General features: G+C 43.3%; 1 protein-coding gene across 2 annotated transcripts in view; it reads left to right on the forward strand.

Moving 5' to 3' along the window:
• PGGT1B (protein geranylgeranyltransferase type I subunit beta) overlaps positions 1-18,897 on the forward strand; it is a 61,823-nt gene that overhangs the window by 29,844 nt on the left and 13,082 nt on the right. For both annotated transcript variants that reach the window (XM_039252604.1, XM_039252605.1), the window contains exons 4-7: positions 655-806; positions 3,024-3,156; positions 9,379-9,424; positions 18,654-18,838. In XM_039252604.1, the coding sequence (XP_039108535.1) occupies positions 655-806; positions 3,024-3,156; positions 9,379-9,424; positions 18,654-18,838 (516 nt within the window). The remainder of the gene's footprint in view (positions 1-654; positions 807-3,023; positions 3,157-9,378; positions 9,425-18,653; positions 18,839-18,897) is intronic.

Consider the following 18,897-nt stretch of genomic DNA (forward strand, 5'->3'; position numbering starts at 1 on the left):
CAGCCATTTGCCGGTGACAGTCCCCCAGAACACTCTCTGCCAGCAGGATGCGTTGGGCTCTGAATTTTAAAAGTTATATTTGTATTACTTCTAGAGACTTTTTCAGTTTTAGTAACAGAGCTCTTTGCTTTTGTTTTTCTTCTTTTTGTTAGTCTAAGTGCTAATATTTTTTAGAGACTCATAATTAAACTGTATATGGGAGCAGAATAAGGTTTCTCAACTGTATTGTTCTGTAATATTTTTATATGGTGGTTTCTGTGGTTTTTAATTTGGGTTTGTACAGTATAGAATTTTTATGTCCTTTATAAATCTTTTTTGTTTGAAAGGCTGTATGCTTTTCTGACTTCTTCATGAGACTCGTTATAAGTGAAATGGTAGATGACATATGAAGTACAAATTATATTTGTGTATAAGCACTACTTCTGAAAAGCTTTAGGTTTGCAGGGTAAATGTAAAAATTGTGTATCCTGGAAAGTATGTGACTATACTTCCATTGAGGCCTGTAAAATGGAGGCTTGCTTTTTCAGTCAGGTGTCCATACAAATCAGTTTAAATATTGCATTTTCCTAGTTCCTGAAACCTCGCGTTAGATTACTTAATAAAGTAAGTTTTCAGTTTACTAGCTCATTAACATTATGTTTATTTTGAATTTAGAATCCTGGAACAGCTCATCCCTATGATAGTGGCCACATAGCAATGACCTACACTGGCCTTTCGTGCTTAGTTATTCTTGGAGATGACCTAAGCCGGGTAAATAAGGAAGCTTGCTTAGCAGGCTTGAGAGCCCTTCAGCTGGAAGATGGAAGGTATGGGGCACTCTTTGATTTTTTTTTTTCTTTTTCTTTCTCTCTCTCTTTCTTGGAAAAATTTTGTAGAAGTAAAAAATGGATATAATACGTTAGGGTTTATCATAAACCCTTATTAGAATCACCTGAAGTTGACTGTATATACATAAATGCCTAATCAAAAAAAAAAAAATTCAAGATATCTTATATGAGTAAAGAGAAATCACACTAGCAGAACTCCTTTTTTCCTCTCTCTTTTTAACTGACACAGTAAATAGATTCATAAATAAGTAGGGGCGCCTGGGTGGCTTAGTCGGTTAAGCATCCGACTTTCGCTTAGGTCATGATCTCGCGGTTCGTGGGTTCGAGCCCCGCGTCGGGCTCTGTGCTGACTGTCAGCTCAGAGCCTGGAGCCTGTTTCAGTCTGTGACTCCCTCTCTCTCTGACCCTCCCCTGCTCGCGCTGTCTCTCTCTCTCTCCTAGAAATAAATAAAACATTAAAAAAAAAAGATTCATAAATAAGTAGTTGAATGGTTTCCTTTTTAGGATCAATTTTAATTTATCTTCTGGGTGAAAAAAATGGATTTTTTTTAATTTATTTTTTTTTTTTTAATATTTTTTTATTTATTTCTAGGAGAGAGAGAGACAGCGTGAGCAGGGGAGGGTCAGAGAGAGAGGGAGACACAGACTCTGAAACAGGCTCCAGGCTCTGAGCTGGCAGTCAGCACAGAGCCCGACGCGGGGCTCGAACCCACGAACCGCGAGATCATGACCTAAGCGAAAGTAGGACGCTTAACCGACTAAGCCACCCAGGCGCCCCATAAATGGATATTTTGAAGAAAGCATACATTTAGTCTGAACTTTTATTACTTAAGACAGTGATTGGGGGAAGAGAGGGATGAACATTGAATATTATATTCTAGTGTAGGTAGTTTCAATGACATTTATAAAGGATAGAAAAAGAACTTAGTGTGTTTAATAGCATTTGGTGATTTATATGTAACGTCTAGAGTTTTAAGGGGAAAATTGTTTTCAAATCTAGAAAATGACAGAGCAGTAGTGATACTGTTTAGGGAAAAGATTTTGTAAACAAATTCTGATATATTGTTAGGGCAGTGCTCCATCTACTAAGAGCTCCGTTTTCCTGTCAGGGTTTAAAAACACTGCTCTCGGGGAGCACCTGGAGAGGGGGGCTCCGTCGGTTAAGCATCCAGCTCTTGGTTTCAGCTCAGGTCATGACCTCGTTTGTGAGATTGAGCGCTACATCAGGCTCTGCACGGGCAGCATGGGGGAACCTGCTAGGGATTCTCTCTCTCCCTCTCTCTCTCAGAATAAATAAATAAACTTAAAAAAAAAAAAAAATGCTGCTCTCAGGGAGTGTGGCTGGCTCAGTCAGTGGAACATGTGACTCTTCATCTCAGGGTTGTGAGTTCGAGCCCCATGTTGGTTGTAGAGTTCACTTAAAACCTTAAAACACCAGTGTAATTAACTGAAAAATAAAGATTATTGTCAAAGCAAATAATAAATACAATTAAATTTTTTTAAAAACCTACCACTCTTGGTGAGGGGAAGACTAATGTAGACATATAAGATAAATTATCCTTAATTGAAAATATTACAAAACTGAACCTTTACCTTAGCCAGCATATGTGACTAATACCTCAAAGTTTCCATGTAGTCTTTGGTTACTGCCCCTTTATCCCTGTTTATAAATAAAGAAATAGATTCCAGACACAGACTATTATTTCCCTTAAAACTAATGAAATTGGTAAAAAAAACTTACAGTACCATATGATCAGTTAGTGGTTATCTATATACACATTTAGAAGAAATTTCACACATCAGAACTTGGGTTTGGAATTCCTTAGGACTCAGTAGATCCTATGTTTTACCTGCTCCTTTTCCCTCATTCTCAGGCTAGCGCACCATGACTGTCCACGGTAGGGAGCAAATAAACTCACTGTGAGCGGTGCCATCCGGGAAGGAGAAACTGGTAGTGTGGAGAGCCACCCAGAATCAGTAGTACGGAGCAGAGGGTGATTTAGAGGCCATTTTATATTTTTCGAGTTACTGGTCCTTTTTATTAATACAAGTAGAAATGGTTTTTAAATCCATAGTTAATAGTGGGTTTTTCTGTGAGGAAAGACCCGAAGCAGGTGTTTCTCACCCACCCTGCAAGAAAATAAAAAACAAATTCTCTGGCGATGTAATCATACGTCATACTGTTATTCCATCCAGCTTCTGCGCAGTCCCCGAAGGCAGTGAAAATGACATGCGATTTGTATACTGTGCTTCCTGCATTTGCTATATGCTCAATAACTGGTCTGGCATGGATGTGAAAAAAGCCATCAATTACATTAGAAGAAGTATGGTGAGTTACTTTGATAAATCGACAATAATAGGTCATTATTGCTGCTATATAGGGGCTGCAGTATAATACATGTCTCATCTCTCTTCCACTAAGATTCTGGAAATCAGGTTAGTAAGATTGCTTTTTAGATATGATGTGTAATCCGAACGGCCATATAGAAATAATTGTGAAGAGCAGATTGATTCATTGGCCATTAAAATTTAAATGTAATTTGTGTCTAAAGAAACAAATGTCTTTACTAGAAAGAGATTGGTCAGCCCTAGAAGAAAACAGAAGCAAAATCTTGAAGGCACATGTTTGATAACCTGGCCTAGCAGGGGTCAGTGGAGAGCCCTGGCCAAGCATAATGGAAATTTATGGTCTTTGATGAGACTATATTTGGTGTGTAGTGGGAGTTCCAGAAGTCATCTGACTAGCAGGAACCAAATATAACAAGACTGACTGGGCCAGCAATAGATTTTTGGATCATTTTTGTTAATACTTTGATGTCTCTTTTTTTTTTTCAGTCTAAGGTTTATTTTAAGGAGAATATCAAATGGAAATGTTATTCTTTCTCAGTACAATTTAATATTCTCATTGGCAGTAGTAAGGAAAGCTTAGTCTCAGCCAGAATTTCCTTTACTCTACTTTTTCGTCTCTTCTCTGAAACTGGAGACGTAGAAATGTTGCTTCCCAGGTTTATTACTTCCCAAATACAAAGGTTTTAGTTTCATAAATTAGACTATTTGGGGCTGTTAATTCACCTTTCACTTAGTATTTCAAAATGAAAATTAATTTCTTAGAGGAATGAAATTTTTTAAATTAAATGCGTAAATGTAGATCAGATTTTATAGAATCTGCAGTAGCACACATTTTAAAAGCCTATGGAGTCAGAAAGAACAGTGTCTTAAAGGAGTTTTAAAAGAAAAGGAGATTTCTGTTCTGTAGAAGGATGGGTGATGACATGGTTTGCCACGAACACCAGGGAGGTAATAACCCTGTGTTCTCCTCAGCGTGTTGTATTTGGAAGTGTAGCATATTGACTTGCCCTATTACCAGTGACAGTAGCTTTTGAGGACTCGATTAAGGTGGTGTATGCCATATTTTTCTCTGTAGAGACAGCATTTTCCACTTTAAGGATTCATTATCTTGTGGCAAGATATTTTGGAGACCATTAAATAATCTGTCCTTCATCAGACTTTTATCCAACTATAATAAGACTGACTGGCTAATAGATTTTTTGGTCTGCTAGTGTTGGTATGCCATTGGTTTTCTAGCTCTGTCACTTCTTCTGTAATTTTCAGCTGAAATTCTGCTTTTAGAAAAAGCCTTCTCTTTATCTCTATCTATATCACTTTGCACTCTAGATTCTTATTTGATCCAATGGGCTATTACCTGTTACTATCATGATTTATTTGAATGGTCAGATTGTCCCAGATGCAGCCAGTGAGAAGCTCTTCAAGCAGATGCGTGTGCCTTCTGTTGTCTCTCCTCCTGTATTCTTTGAGCAGCCCTTTGCTTTCTGGCACAAGATAGTCCAGGTTCATCTTTTCCTTTCCTAGCCATAGCCCTGCAATGGTCATTTCTTCAATGACGCCTGGTTCTTATTGGAGGGTGGTGTGTAGAAATGAGAATTGGGGCCCTGGCTGTGATCATGGTTCTGGGTAGCATTGCTTCTAGACCCTCTCTCAGCAGGCCAAGCTAGGAAATGTGTACACGCCTGCGTCTGTACACAGACACCCCCTCGCCCTTACGTGTACCCGTTACTTTATGTATATATTAAAAGTCATGAGTCCTATTGATGTCTCAGATTTTAGTCCAACACCACAGAATTCCTTTTTTTTTTTTTTAATGTTTATTTATTTTTTGACAGGGTTGGGAGAAAGGGAGGGGCAAGGAGAGGGAGAGGGAGAATCCCAAGCAGGTTCTGCTTTGTCAGTTAGAGGCCAGTGTAGGGCTCAATCTCCGGAACTTTGAGATCATGACCTGAGCCAAAACCAAGAGTCAGATGCTTAACTGACTGAGCCACCCAGGCTCCCTCCCCCCACAGAGTTCCTTTTTAATCCTCCTTTTTTTTTTTTTTTTTTTTTTGTATTTCCCTTCTCTGATGGCAATCAACCTGGTTCCCATTACCCAGAATACATTGCCTGTTTGATTTGAACCTGACGGTATATAATCAAAATACCATATTTAAGAAATACTTAAGTTACTTCTTTTATTTCCCCCCCTTTACTATGGTTATGCTGTCTATTTTTAAATGTAGTTAAGTTTGTTTCTGTTTGGGCTCCATTTTAGGGTTTCCCCCAATTTTGTTGATTTTTTTAAAAATGTACTTAATATTTGAAATAGTGACTTAGTTCTGAAAGTGAGAGCTGTACAAAAAGTGATATTCCAAGATATCTAACTCCCTGTCTCCTGTCCCTTTTGTCTTCGCCCCCTTCCTAACTCCAGTATTTACCACTCGTTTTTACCACCACCCTGTAGGGAAGCAACCTCATTAGTGTTTGGTTTGGACTTCCTGTATTTCTTCTGGATGAGCAGATATGGACATTTTTTTAAAAGCATACTTACTTATTTTGAGAGAGAGGGAGAGCACAAGTAGGGGAGGAGGGGAGAGAAAGGAGAGAGAGAGTCCCAAGCAGGCTCTGTACTGTCGGCACAAGCCCAATGCAGGGCCCAAACTCACAGACCATGAGATCATGACCTGAGCTTGAATGCTTAACTAACTGAGCCACGCAGGCTCCCTCAGATGTGTACATTTTTCCCCTTTCTCATCAAAAGGTAGCACACCATAGATACTTAGTTTCATAGTACTCCATTCTTTGAATGAGTTTTTTTTTAACTATTCTGTATGTGAACCATATATTTTCCAAATATTAACAATGTTGAAACTAATAACCATCTGTATATGCATTTATGTGTTGGAGATAGATTTTCAGAATGAATTCCTAATAGTGCGGTTTTTTGGGTTTTTTTTTTTAATGTTTAGTTATGTCTGAGAGAGACAGAGACAGAGACAGAGCATGAGTAGGGGAGGGGCAGAGAGAGAGGGAGACACAGAATCCAAAGCAGGCTCCAGGCTCTGAACCATCACCACAGGGCCCAACGTGGGGCTTGAACTCACAACTGTGAGATCATGACCTGAGCCAAAGTTGGGCACCCAACCGAGCCACTCAGGCGCCCCTGCAGTTTTTTCATCTAAAGGAAAATGCATGTGTAATTTTATCAGATGTTGCCATTTTCTCTCCAAAAAGGGTTAGACCAGTTTAAATTCCCAGCACTGTAGGAGAGTGCCTTTTCCACACTGCCTCTCAGTGGAACAAGTTGTCGTCCTATTTTTCTCAATCTTCTGGGTGAAAAATACTCACTCAGTGTATTTTTAATTTGCATTTCTTTTATTATGAGTGACCTTGACCATTTTCTGCACTCTCAGAACTCTGCAGAACCAGGCCACAGGCCACATTTAGCCTGTAGCCCATAGTTACCTAACCCCAGGTTCCAGTCCATTATTTGGCTTTGTTCTCTAGGTACTCCAATTTTGTGTGTGTTCTGTCTTCTTTGCTTGTCTTTCATTTCAGTCATTTTCTCTCTGACCCTTTTTACTGCTCTGTTTTCTGCCTTTTCTTCAGTGCCCCTTATTGTCTTTTCTTTTGAGACTATTATTCCTTGGTCTTATTATTCCTTATTTTCTTCTGTTTCTTTCCTGCAGTCACTGAACTTTATTTCTTCCTACTCTTTGTCCTTTCTGTTCTAAATTTTCAATTTCCTTTTCATACCTCCACCTGCTTGCTTGATAATCAGCAGCTGAGTTTGGGGTGCTGTATTACAGTTTTCTTCTGCTTTATGGCCATTTTGGAGAGACGGGCAGATTTGCATACACCGAGATGTTTTCATCCATTTGCTTTGTTTTCATTCCAGAGTTACTTCAAGAGTGTACTCTTGGGGTGCCTGGGTGGCTCAGTTGGTTGTTTCCGACTCAGTTTCGGCTCCAGTCATGAACTCAGTTTGTGAGATTGAGCCCCACATCGGGCTCTGCGCAGACAGTGCAGAGCCTGCTTGGGATTTCTTTCTCCCTCTCTCTCTGCCCCTTACTGGCTTGTTCGCACCCTCTCTCAAAAAGTAAATAAACATTAAAAAAAAAAAAAAGTGCACTCTTTTCAATCAACTAAGTGTGATTTCTTTAATGAGTTTTTGTGGACTTTGATTTTGTGGTGGTTTTATTTGTGTTTTTCATGTTGGGGAAGATGTTGTATGTGCCATGATTTTCTGGCAGAAAAGAGGTTCTTTTATTTCTCAGGGTCTCTAAATGTTGCTCCTTTGAGTGTCCTTTATTACCTGATCTGCTGAGGGCCCGTCTCCCCTCCTTGTTAGGTCGATTCCCCAGAGTCATGCCCTCTGAGTGCAGTAGACTCTGAAGTCCTTCCCGGCAGTCAGTGCTCTGTTCTCCCAGAACTCACGCAGTCCAGGCAGCGCTCGCTTTGCACGGTGGAGCCGCCCGTGACAGAGACCGTGGCCGCACCGGCCAAAGTGTGGACAGTGACCTGAGTCACAAGGCGTGGGGGAGGGGGTTGGGGGATCATTGCTGGTCTATGACCTACTCCAGCTTTTTGCTATAATGTCAAACTCTCTAGCAGTTATAGATGTACAGAGAATTTTGTAAGTAGTAAAACCAATATTTAGTACACTATAACTTAAAACATTAGAAATATTGAGAGTTAAAGTGTTTTCTTTGGGAAAAAAGTATATATGGGGGGGAGGGAGAAGGAGAAGGAGTCGTTTGAACAGTGTTTACCTTGTTTTCTTTATGTAACTTAGGCTGTGGAGTGAATACCTTTTTCTGTCATAGTCCATGATCAGACTCCTTCCTAGGTTTGTAGCAGCTTCCAACCTTTTATCTTTTGTGGTGTCGTTGTTGTGAAATAACTCCAAGGATTCCTTTCCCGTGAGGTTTTGTGCCAGCCTCCCTTCTCTAGAGCGTTTCCATCATTGTCATCACGGCCACTGTCCCCACTTAGATACTCTGCTGTCACTTACTCTTCTGATGCCATATCTGGTCTCGGACAGCGGTGTGTCCACATTCCTGTGATCAGCCGTTTCTAAACTCCGTGTTTGATCTCATTTTCACTTCTAGTGGTACTGCTTTTCCTTTCTTTATTGCTTATTCATTATTTTTATCTTTGGTGGCCAATCTATTCATTTGGTTCTTATGTCTCTTTGGAAAAAGTCCTTTGGGTTTGTTACTGAGACAAAGAGACAACACAGCCATACGCTCCGCTGTCCGTGAGTGAACTGAATAATACGTGCGGTGACCCGTGACTGACAGACTTTGAAAAAGAGGACGGGATTGGATACCAATCGTGATGCACATCTGTTACTCATGTAGCGATTTGTGAACTAAGGTGCTAGCAGCGAGTCTGTACTCTGCAGTTGCTCACAATTCATACACCGTACTCTGCAGTTGCTCACAATTCATACACCACAGGGACTGAAATTTGAACCCATACCATGTTGTTTAAGTTAGGGTACCTGGACTTTGTGCATATTGGAAAAGCACAAAGCAAAGACTGCCTGTACTTCACCCTTAGGATGGACCTTCTTCTTTTGGCAGCAGTTTTAGATCAGACTCAGGCTCCCCTCCGCTCCCTTCCTCATGATTTTCCATTTGCCTCCTTTGCTCTCTGCAGAGGGGTGGCAGGATGTGAGAGGTGGCTTGCTGGGATTTGATGGTTTTTTCTGTAGACAGATAATTTACAGCTTGTGTGCGACTTCCAGCTTTGCTAAGGTTTCATTTTTATATAGTCGCATTGTTGTTCTGTTTTGATTTTGCAGAATATGTGGGGAGAGCAAATGTAGGCCGGCACTCTGATCCTTGGCTACCCAAAAACCTCAAAATAGACTTGTTTCATGTTTATAATAATTTATGAGTACCGAATCTCCATTTTCCTTAAACTTGTATGAAGGAAAAGAATAAGGGTTGGGGCTTTTTATTGGGTAGAAATCAAATCTGTAGATGCCGTGTGAACGATCTGTCTCAGATGATGTGCAAACTGTATGCGTTTAGTGATTTCAGGGGTAAGACAAGACCGGGTACTTGAAAATACTAGAACTCCCCCTTTGTGGGAAAGAGTATTTTAGAAGCTGTAAGAGAGAAATAAAAGTGGACCAGGAAACAAAAGATTAGGATAATGAGGACTTATTTATTATCATTTCCCTGTTAAACTGAACGATGTTTTTCTCTTTCAGTCCTATGACAATGGGCTGGCACAGGGAGCTGGACTTGAATCTCATGGTAAGACATCCTCACGTGAATGAACGTGCAGTTTCTCTTGTCCCTTTAAATAACACCGCGGTGTCTTCGACAGGGAGGCCCCCGAAGTTTGTGTCAGCCCGGGGCGCAGCCGGGCTTCCTCTTTCCTACTTCGCTCTCTTGACCCCTTGTGCCAGTTTGAACCTCTTCTCAGGCAGTAATCAGAGAATATTCAGACGGGATAGTCTTACTTTTCTCATAGCATTTTCTAATTACCTATTTGAGTGTTAGCTGTGTGAAAATATCCTGGGGTGATTTCTTAGGATAGCACTAGAAAGCACCAAGTTTTCTTGTTTGGCATAACACTAAAAGGCTGGGTGCTGAATTATTAAGCACAAATCCATGAATTTGTGAAGAAAGGAACATTTTTTATTTACCTTTCTTAATATGATAATCCTTAGTCATAGTCCAGAAACGTTTTGCTGCGGAGTGTGTGCATCGATACAATCTCTCCCTTCACAGTTTTCCCCACTTTGGGCAGAACTAGAATGGGGAGATGATGCACTTTGTTTGTCAGCACATCGGTAGCCTGACATCTTTGAAATGGAATATTCCCTTGCAGGAGTAAATAAGCTGCCATGCTCTTAAAGTTTCTTTCTTTTCTTTTTTTTTTTTTAAGATTTTATGTTTAGGTAATCTCTACCCCCCAGTGTGGGGCTCAAACTCACAACCCCGAGATCAAAGTCACACACTCCACTGATGAGCAGCCCGTCGCCCCAGCCGTGCGCCTTTTTAAAAAGAGAGAGAGCCTCAACCAAGGAGGCTCTGCGTGAACTCCACAGGGCTCCTCTTCGTGGCAGCAGTCTGGCTGTGCTTGCTGTTGGCTCCTGCCCTCAGGCCGCGGGGCAGAGAGGCGGCCCTACACCCACCATGGGGCCTGGCTCCGCCGTCTCTCAGGTTTTCCTCCTACACCGACAAGAAATATTGTATCTTCCTCTAAATTTAAGATTATTGTTAGGATTCTGAGGGATAAGGGGGAAAGTGGTTTGTAAACTATAAAACACCTATACAAAGACACTTTTTGCATATACTCCCTGACCCCGTATCTTTGTGTTTCCCCTGGGACCTTGTTCTCTCTGGTGTCTCCTCCCTGTCACGCATCTTCACTCCCTCCTCCAATGCGGGTACTTGTAAAGTGGGGTCACTGCGGGGTGTGTGGGGGACTGTGTCGGCTTCTCTTCGGAAGCCGTCCTGCAGTCAGGACGCCGTGATGCCGTGTGTGGCTGAGTCGGCGTGAAGTCGGGGCTGCAGCAAGCTGCGTAGTCATCTGTCACCGGTCACCGCCACTTGGTGAGGAGGGATGTGTACTTGTACTGTGCAGAGGGGGAGTCTGGTGTGAGAAATTCCCAGAAGAGAGGGTCTCTTGCTCACTATTGTAGAGGGTGTTAAGGGGCGCTCTGGCCGAGAGGACGTGTCACCAGTAGGGACGGAGGCTGTGGAGCAGACACTGCCGTTCCCGGGAAATCGGCATTGCCTTCACCGGGACAGGAACCTGAGGGCTGCTCAGACGTAATAGTCTCTGACAGATCCTGTCAAGAAAAAATCTTGCTGAGTCACCCTAGGAGTGATTTTAAGTCTGTTTGACTTGACTAGGATTACACCCATCAAGATCATCAGTCATGGACTGTGGTTCCAGCCAGAAATCCTACATCTTTCTTTTCTCTCTAAATTTGTGGGTTTGAGACCCAGAGCCTGGAGGAGGGCGTCCGACTCAGAGTGCCACAGTGTGAGTGGGCTCCGGGTACGCTGCTTCCTCCACCCCTGGGGCAGCCGAGCAGAGATGTGTGTCAGGAACCCCCGGCAAGGTCGCCTCTGGCCAGGAGCCCCTCTTAGGGCCCCACAGTGTACCTACACAGCGTGTCTACACAGTGAATCCCCCACAAGGAGCCTACACCGTGTGTGTCTACACAGTGAATTCCCCACAGTGCGCCTACACAGTGTATCTACACAGTGAATCCCCATAGGGAGCCTACACCATGTGTGTCTACACAGTGAATCCCCCACAGGGAGCCTACACAGTGTATCTACATAGTGAATCCTCACAGGGAGCCGACGCAGTGTGTCTACACAGTGAATCTCCTACAGGGAGCCTACGCAGTGTGTCTACACAGTGAATCCCCCACAGGGAGCCTACACAGTGTGTCTATGCAGTGACTCTCCCACAGGGAGCCTACACAGTGTGTCTATGCAGTGACACTCCAACAGGGAGCCTACACAGTGTGTCAATGCAGTGCCCCTACAACCTATCCTAGTCCATCTACAGTGTGTCTATATAGTATGTCTATACAATGAGCCTACATGTGTGCCTACACAGTGAGTGTACAACAGTGTGTCTACACAGTGAGCCTACCCTACACGGCACGCCTACACAGGTCAGGCATTACCATGTTCTTGGTGTGCTGTGAGGTTAGATGGTGGCCGTCTCTGTGGCCTTCCTTCCCTGCTTTCTCGTCCTTTCTATGCTGCCAGGTGTAACCTCCTCCTCAGAAGTGAGCTTGCACTTTGGCCGCCCTTCACATCTTCATCCTCTCCCTTCTTTCTCTCACTAATATTCTTAGACTAGCAGTCCAAATACACTATTCACCTTTCTACACAAGTGGCTTGTTTAGCCTTCTGTATAAGCCTTCAGCAACTTTGGAAGTTTCTCATTTCAAGTCTCGAGTGGTTGACATTTCAAACCACTGTCGCCTTCTCCCTCCTCACCTTGTTTGTCGAGGCACTGGGAGCTGTCAGCCTTTCCCCTCCTTTCTGGACACATCCCACTCCATGTGCCCGGCTTCCTTATAAGCTGTCTCTGGCTCCTTCACCATGTTTGTGTCTTCCTCTTTCACTCTTACCTCCACCCACCTTTCTTCTTCCCTTCAGGTCATTCACCTTTCTAAATCTCCAAGTTGTTCTTGTACTTGCTGTTCTTTGTACATAGAACCCTCCAGCCTCACCCCGAGCTATTACATTTGGCTTTGTTTCACGTCCTCAGGTCTTGGCTCAGATGATCTGCTTTGAATGATCGTTTTTGAGGTTGCAGATCACCCACATCACATCCACCTGCTCCGCTCCCTATCCCTTAGTCTGTTTTTCTCTAAGTTGTATTTTACCGGTTTGTTCATTGTCTGTCCCCACCTGAGAGCGGAGATCTTTGCCTCTTAGTCACTGCAGTATCCCCCCCATGTATAAGTGTGGCACACACTTGGATGAACTAATGGATGGGTCTTTATTCATCACCCCCATGCTGATGGCTCCCAGCCCTCTCTGCAGATCTGCACTGTTGCTGCAGCCCTGCAGCGCCCTTTCCACCGGCCTGCCGGGCACATCTCCCTTCAGAGCACTTCATCTCAAGCTGCAGGTTTTTAAAACCATCGTTTTCTAATTTCCACCCAAGCATGTATTTGCTATTCAGAAATGCAGAACAGCTGCCACCGGACCTACTGGTTTTTCTCTCCGCAGAAGCCAGAAATCCAGACTTTGGGGCCTTTGATCTCGTGTTCTATTTTATTGTTCTGTTTTCTTATTTGCATTTATACCAGTTTTCTCCCATAGTTTATATCCTTGAGCTACAGAGTGGAAGGACAGGAAGTTGTTATTGAGCAGCTGCTCTGTGCCGGCAACTATTTAGGCTCCTTTAACCCTCACACCGGCCCTCTGAGAGTGGGACTCTTTGCATTACTCAGAAGCGGTCAGAGAAGCAAAACCACCATGAGTAGTAGAGAATAGGACTTATCGCAGGAATAAGGCTACACACAGTCGTGGAAGAGGATGGAGAAGTTAGGCCTGGAAGGGGAAGTGGGTTCATCGGCAGAGTCACTGACAAGCCCTCCTGTAGCGCTGGCCCATGTGGACCGTGAGGCCTGGAGAATCTGGAAGGCCAGGCGCAGGGAGCTGTCCAAGCAGGACTGTGGCAGTGGCCTCTGGTGGGGGCTGCTGCTCCGGCATCTGGCTGTGGGCCTCAGACTCGCATTCCGAGTGTATGGGGGCGGAGGGGCCAAGGGGCTCGAGCCGAAACCTCCCAGCACCTGTGCCTTTGTCTCCCGCCTCCCTGAACCCCCAGCAGTGGCCGCTGCTTCTCTTCGTCCTCATACATCTCACCCAGATTTCTCAGACTCCAGACCAGACAGGGAAGGGGGTTCTGGGAAACAGAATGCTGGCCTAGCCAGGTTGACATGGTACCAACCACCACAGTAGCCATTGTCATTTTACTAAGTTGTGACTTAACCTAGTAGCCTCACATATCTGGTATGTGTCAGAGCCCACATGGAACCCTGTGCTTGCTCAGCAGTACCTTTCTTCTTCTTCTTTTTTTTTTTTAAATGCCTTTGTATTTATTTTGATAGAGCACAAACAGGGGAGGGGCAGAGAGAGAGAGTGCGAGAGAGAATCCCAAGCAGGTTCTGCACTGTCAGCTCAGAGCCCAGTACAGGGCTTGATCCCATCAACCTTGAGATCATGACCTGAGCCGAAATCAGGAGTCCAGGAGTCAGCTACTCAACCGACGAGCCCTCAGGGGCCTCTCAGCAGCGACTTTGTGCCCTCACTTTAGTTCTCCATGCCCACTTCCAGCCTAGCTTTGCAGACCACACGTGAGTGACCCCTTCCGTGCATTCCAGCCTCAGAGAACATGCATTCCCCAAATGTCTTCACATGCCCTTTCACTTCCGGACTTGGCTAATAATTCTTCCTTTGCCTGAAATGTTTCCCCCTCTACCTGCTTCTCCTCTTTCCCCTTTTCCTAATGGCCAGAGCTGTGCCCAGCTTCCTGTGCCTTGTTCCATTCTCTGTACAAAACTCTCCGTGGTCTCTTATCCCGCAGCCCTGAGCAGTTCCTCCCTTTGCTGTATTGCTTGTAACATGTGGCTCCCACCATTTTCACATTTGCCTTACCTTGTGAGCTGGGTGTCTCATTCGTGTCTGATCCCGCTTGCCCTTGTACGTTGTGGTGGCCCAGGAAGTATGTGAATTGGTTGCACTCCGTCCCTGTCTGCGTCCTGAAGCTGGGGAGGCCGAGTGTGGGCTGTGGCTCATCTGCTCTTCTCGCACTGCTGCTGAGAGCCTGTTTGTCCTGCACACAAGCCAGGCACACCATATCCTTCCAGGCTGTTACCATCAGATATGAGGATTCCTTTGATCCTGGTGAGTGGCTTACCTGCCAGTACGGTCATAGGACGAAATGTTCTTGTGTCTGGAAGAGTTAGGCTTTCCTGCTTTGCTAGGATTATAGCTGTTTTTCCTCTCAGGATTCAGAATATAAAAGTAATAGGTCACATAAGTTCATGTAATTCATGAGTCTTCCAAAATATCTCTGCTCCTTTATCCAGAAGAGAAATACTCAACTCTTTGGCCTAATTTCATCTAAGCATTCAGCTCCCTTGAGTTTTCCTCACTTTACTTTTTCCAGGTGTTTAAGTATAAAATGGTATAGTTACTGTCATTTGTGTACCTTTTATTTTATTTCTAGCTTTACGATTGTTACCCATCGTAAATTATGTATTTCAGATAATCCTTTGGATTATTAGAATTTTATGGATTCTTTGAGATAATTTGGTACATGCAAATAAATACTAAAAGAATGCTTAAAATTGGGTTTAAATTTTTTTAATGTTTTCTTTATTTCTGAGAGAGAGACAGTGTGAGCAGGGGAGGGTCAGAGAGAGAGGGAGACACAGAATCTGAAACAGGCTCCAGGCTCTGAGCTGTCAGCACAGAGCCCAACATGGGGCCCAAACCCACGAGGCGTGAGATCATGACCTGAGCCGGTCGGACACTTAACCAACTGAGCCACCCAGGAGCCCCTAAAATTGGGTTTTAAAACTTTACAGGAGCAGTTAGTTAACTTATACCTGTTATACCGTTAAAATGTGGTAAGTCCTAGGGTTCAGGACCAGAGTCGGGAACACCTCCTTCACCCTGCCCCCGGGAGAGCGGGGTGGATTGTTACCCCGACCCCTATGGCCCCTTCCATATGTGATGTGTTGTGACTGTGGGATTCTGCGCACCTTAAGGACCCATATGCCTGAAGCGTTGTGCTTTAGGTGACAATCTTAGCAGTTTCGATCTTTCTCTTTGCGTATGCCTTAATATCTGTTGCTATAATAGCCTTCAGTAAAGAAGGTTATTTTTCCAAGGCATAATGAACACAACCTAACCTTCTCTTGATGAGTCAGATAATTATGAGAAGCAGTTTTGTATTGTACTTTTTTTTTTTTTTTTTTTTTTTTTTTCTAGGAGAGAGAGACAGCGTGAGCAGGGGAGGGTCAGAGAGAGAGGGAGACACAGACTCCGAAATAGGCTCCAGGCTCTGAGCTGCCAGTCAGCACAGAGCCCGACGCGGGGCTCGAACCCACAAACCGTGAGATCATGATCTAAGCGAAAGTCGGAAGCTTAACTGACTAAGCCACCCAGGCGCCCCTGTATTGTACTTTAATGTAACAATGTAATATTCTTGAAATTTTTTGAAGCATGTAGGAATCATTGACATAACCTTCTTTAGCCCCTTGGGAGACTAAATAATAATAATTCTATAAATAAATATATGAATATGTGGACTACATAAATAAATATTAGGAAATTAGGTCAAAGATTTGACTATTTTCCTTCTGGATTAAGGAGTAGAAATATTTTGGAAGACTCAGGGTATCACATTAACTTATGTGACTTATTACTTTTATATTATGAATCCTGAGAGAAAAAACAGTTCCTGGGGCACTGGAATAGCTCATTCGGTTAATTGTCTGACTCTTGGTTTTGGCTCAGGTCATGATCTCACAATTTGTGGGTTCGAAGCCTGTGTCAGGGTCTACGCTGATGGCATAGAGCCTGCGTGGGATTCCCTCCCTCCCTCCCTCTCTCTCTCTCTCTCCCACTTCCCCTCCCCCCTCAAATTAAAAAAGGAGTTCCTGTGCCTACTTTTTTATGATGTTTCTTAATTGGCTTAATGAGATGTTATCTGGTTTTTTTGCTGTGTTTATATCTGCCTCTAACACTCTTCTAACATAGTACTTTTAATCCAGGTTTTTAGAACTACTTTTTTAGAATTTTGTGTAAAACAAGAACCTCTCAGAGGTAAATGCTGGTGAATGAATTTTAGCTGAAAGCATAGACTTTGCAATAAGTGTTTTTGGCTACTCAGAGCTCAGACTTACTTCAGAAGTTATCATTGTGCAAAGCTGGTGATTTGGGCAAAGTAAAGAGTATTTTTACATTGAATTGTGCCAGTTTGCTTTTAAAGAATCCTAACAAGTAATTTGGAGGGTAACAGTTAAGTGCCTCTTTTTACTTTTAGGTAGGTTTTTTTTTTTTTTTCATTTTGTTTTTGTTTTTTAAGTTTTACTTAAGTAATCTCTACACCCAGCGTGGGGGCTTGAACTCACGACCCCGAGATGAAGAGTCACATGCTCCTCTGAGTCGGCCAGGCCTCCCTACATTTTAGTAGTTAATGGAGTATTTTTATATTTAATGATGTAATAATACCTGAAGTCATAGCCAGGTTGTCATGAAAGAGAAATTGAAATTGAAGGTTAGTAGTTGCTTAATAGGGATTATTCTAAAAGGTTATTGTAAATTTGCTTTATTTTTCTAATTCATTCATGACTAACAGAGATCTCCTAAGTCACTAGGAAAAATTCTGAAGATTAAATAGTATTACTGACAGTGACCTTTTTATTTTATTTTTGAAAGGGTGGGGGGGAGGCACAGATGAGTGAGGGGCCGAGAGAGAGGGAGATAGATAGAGATGAGCCTCACTCAAGCGGGGCTTGAGTTCACTGAAGCAGGGCTCAGTCCCATGAACTCGTGGGATCATGACCTGGAGCCGAAATCAGACACTTAACGACTAAGCAGGCTCCCCAGGGCACCCAGGCTCTCAGACAGCGACCTTTTTAATGTGATGGCTGCCGTGAGTTTTCTAAAGGGAATGCCCACTTTTCCGTTGCCAGAGATTGCATCCAAGCATTATAACAGCAAAAGGAAAGTTGAAGGATGAAGCATCACTAGCTGAAGGCGTGACAAATTGGAAATATAAGTATTTTCATATTGTTTGGACTTGACAACAGATAGTGCCAGTGGAAAGTTGTTTCTTTTGCTTTGTGGAAAAATACTGAGTTTTTGATTCCTAAGGAAAGGAATCACCTTTGCAAGTATTGGTCCTGTTGCTGCTGTACCATTGTGCTGCAGACATAGGGGTGTAAAACAGCACAGATGTGTTCTCGTGCAGCTCTGGAAGAAAGACCAGTCTGAACCGCGCTTCACAGGGCTAAAATCCAGATGCTGACAGGGCTGGTTCCTTCTGGAGGTGCCAAGAGAGAATCTGTTCCTTCCTCTGCCAGCTTCTGAAGGCCACCGGTGTCCCCGGATGTGCCGCCAGGTCACTCCAGCCTCTGCTTCCACAGTCACCGTGCTTGCTTCCTCTTTCTGTAGTTTAATCTCCTTCTGCCCCACTTCATAAGGACACTGTGGTTGCATTTAGAGCCGCCTAGATAGTCCAGGACATTCCCTTCATCGCAAGGTCTGTGATCACATTTGCAAAGTTCTTTTTGCCTTAGGAGGTAACATTGACATGGTCCAGGCCTTAGGGCCCGGACATGTGTGTCTCTGGGGTGCATCGTTCAGTCTACCGCAGTGAATGGAACTCACCATGCTTCTCTTTCCTGATAGACTTCTCTCCTCACCCCACCCCCAACGCCCTCGCTCCCTCATCCCTCGCTCAGATTTTCCTTCCTTCATTGTTTTAAGCTGAGTCGGTCTTTCTGCATATCCTCTTCCAGCTTGTCAGTGCTACATGTCACAATTAGTCTGTAGTCTCAGGCAAGTGGTACCACAGTTCATGAGCACTGGGCCGTCTTCAGATGAATTAAATCAGACTTGGGTGACAGAGACCTATACGGGGAGGAGTCGTCCTAGGTTTGAGTTTCAGCTCTTCCTTTGAACCGTGTAATTTTGAACACGTTCCTCAGCCTCCCAAGTCTTTTGTTTTTCATAAGTAGAATATTTCTTACAGCTGTGTATTATTTAAATTCTTTTCTGTTTTTTCAAATTAATATTGAAGACTTCAATGCTTTGTGATTATTTTAAAGGTATATAATTAATTGTCTTCTACATTTACTTGTTTCTTACTGTCTTCCAGAATTCAGTAGCCACTATTTTATTTTCCTCTGGCCATTTTATACTATTTTCCTGGGCATCTAATTTGAAGTTTGAAGTTTTGTGTGGTTTCACTTAACAGGAGGATCGACTTTTTGTGGCATTGCATCACTGTGTCTGATGGGTAAACTAGAAGAAGTTTTTTCAGAAAAAGAATTGAACCGGATAAAGAGGTGGTGTATAATGAGGCAACAAAATGGTTATCATGGAAGACCTAACAAGCCTGTAGACACCTGTTATTCCTTTTGGGTAGGAGCAACTCTAAAGGTAAGAGAAAAAAATAAAATTGAGAAACCTATAGTCTGTGTTGATATAAACTGTGCTCT

Source organism: Hyaena hyaena, unplaced genomic scaffold (assembly GCF_003009895.1).
Source record: "Hyaena hyaena isolate Hyena2069 unplaced genomic scaffold, ASM300989v1 scaffold_431, whole genome shotgun sequence".
Lineage (NCBI taxonomy): Eukaryota > Metazoa > Chordata > Mammalia > Carnivora > Hyaenidae > Hyaena > Hyaena hyaena.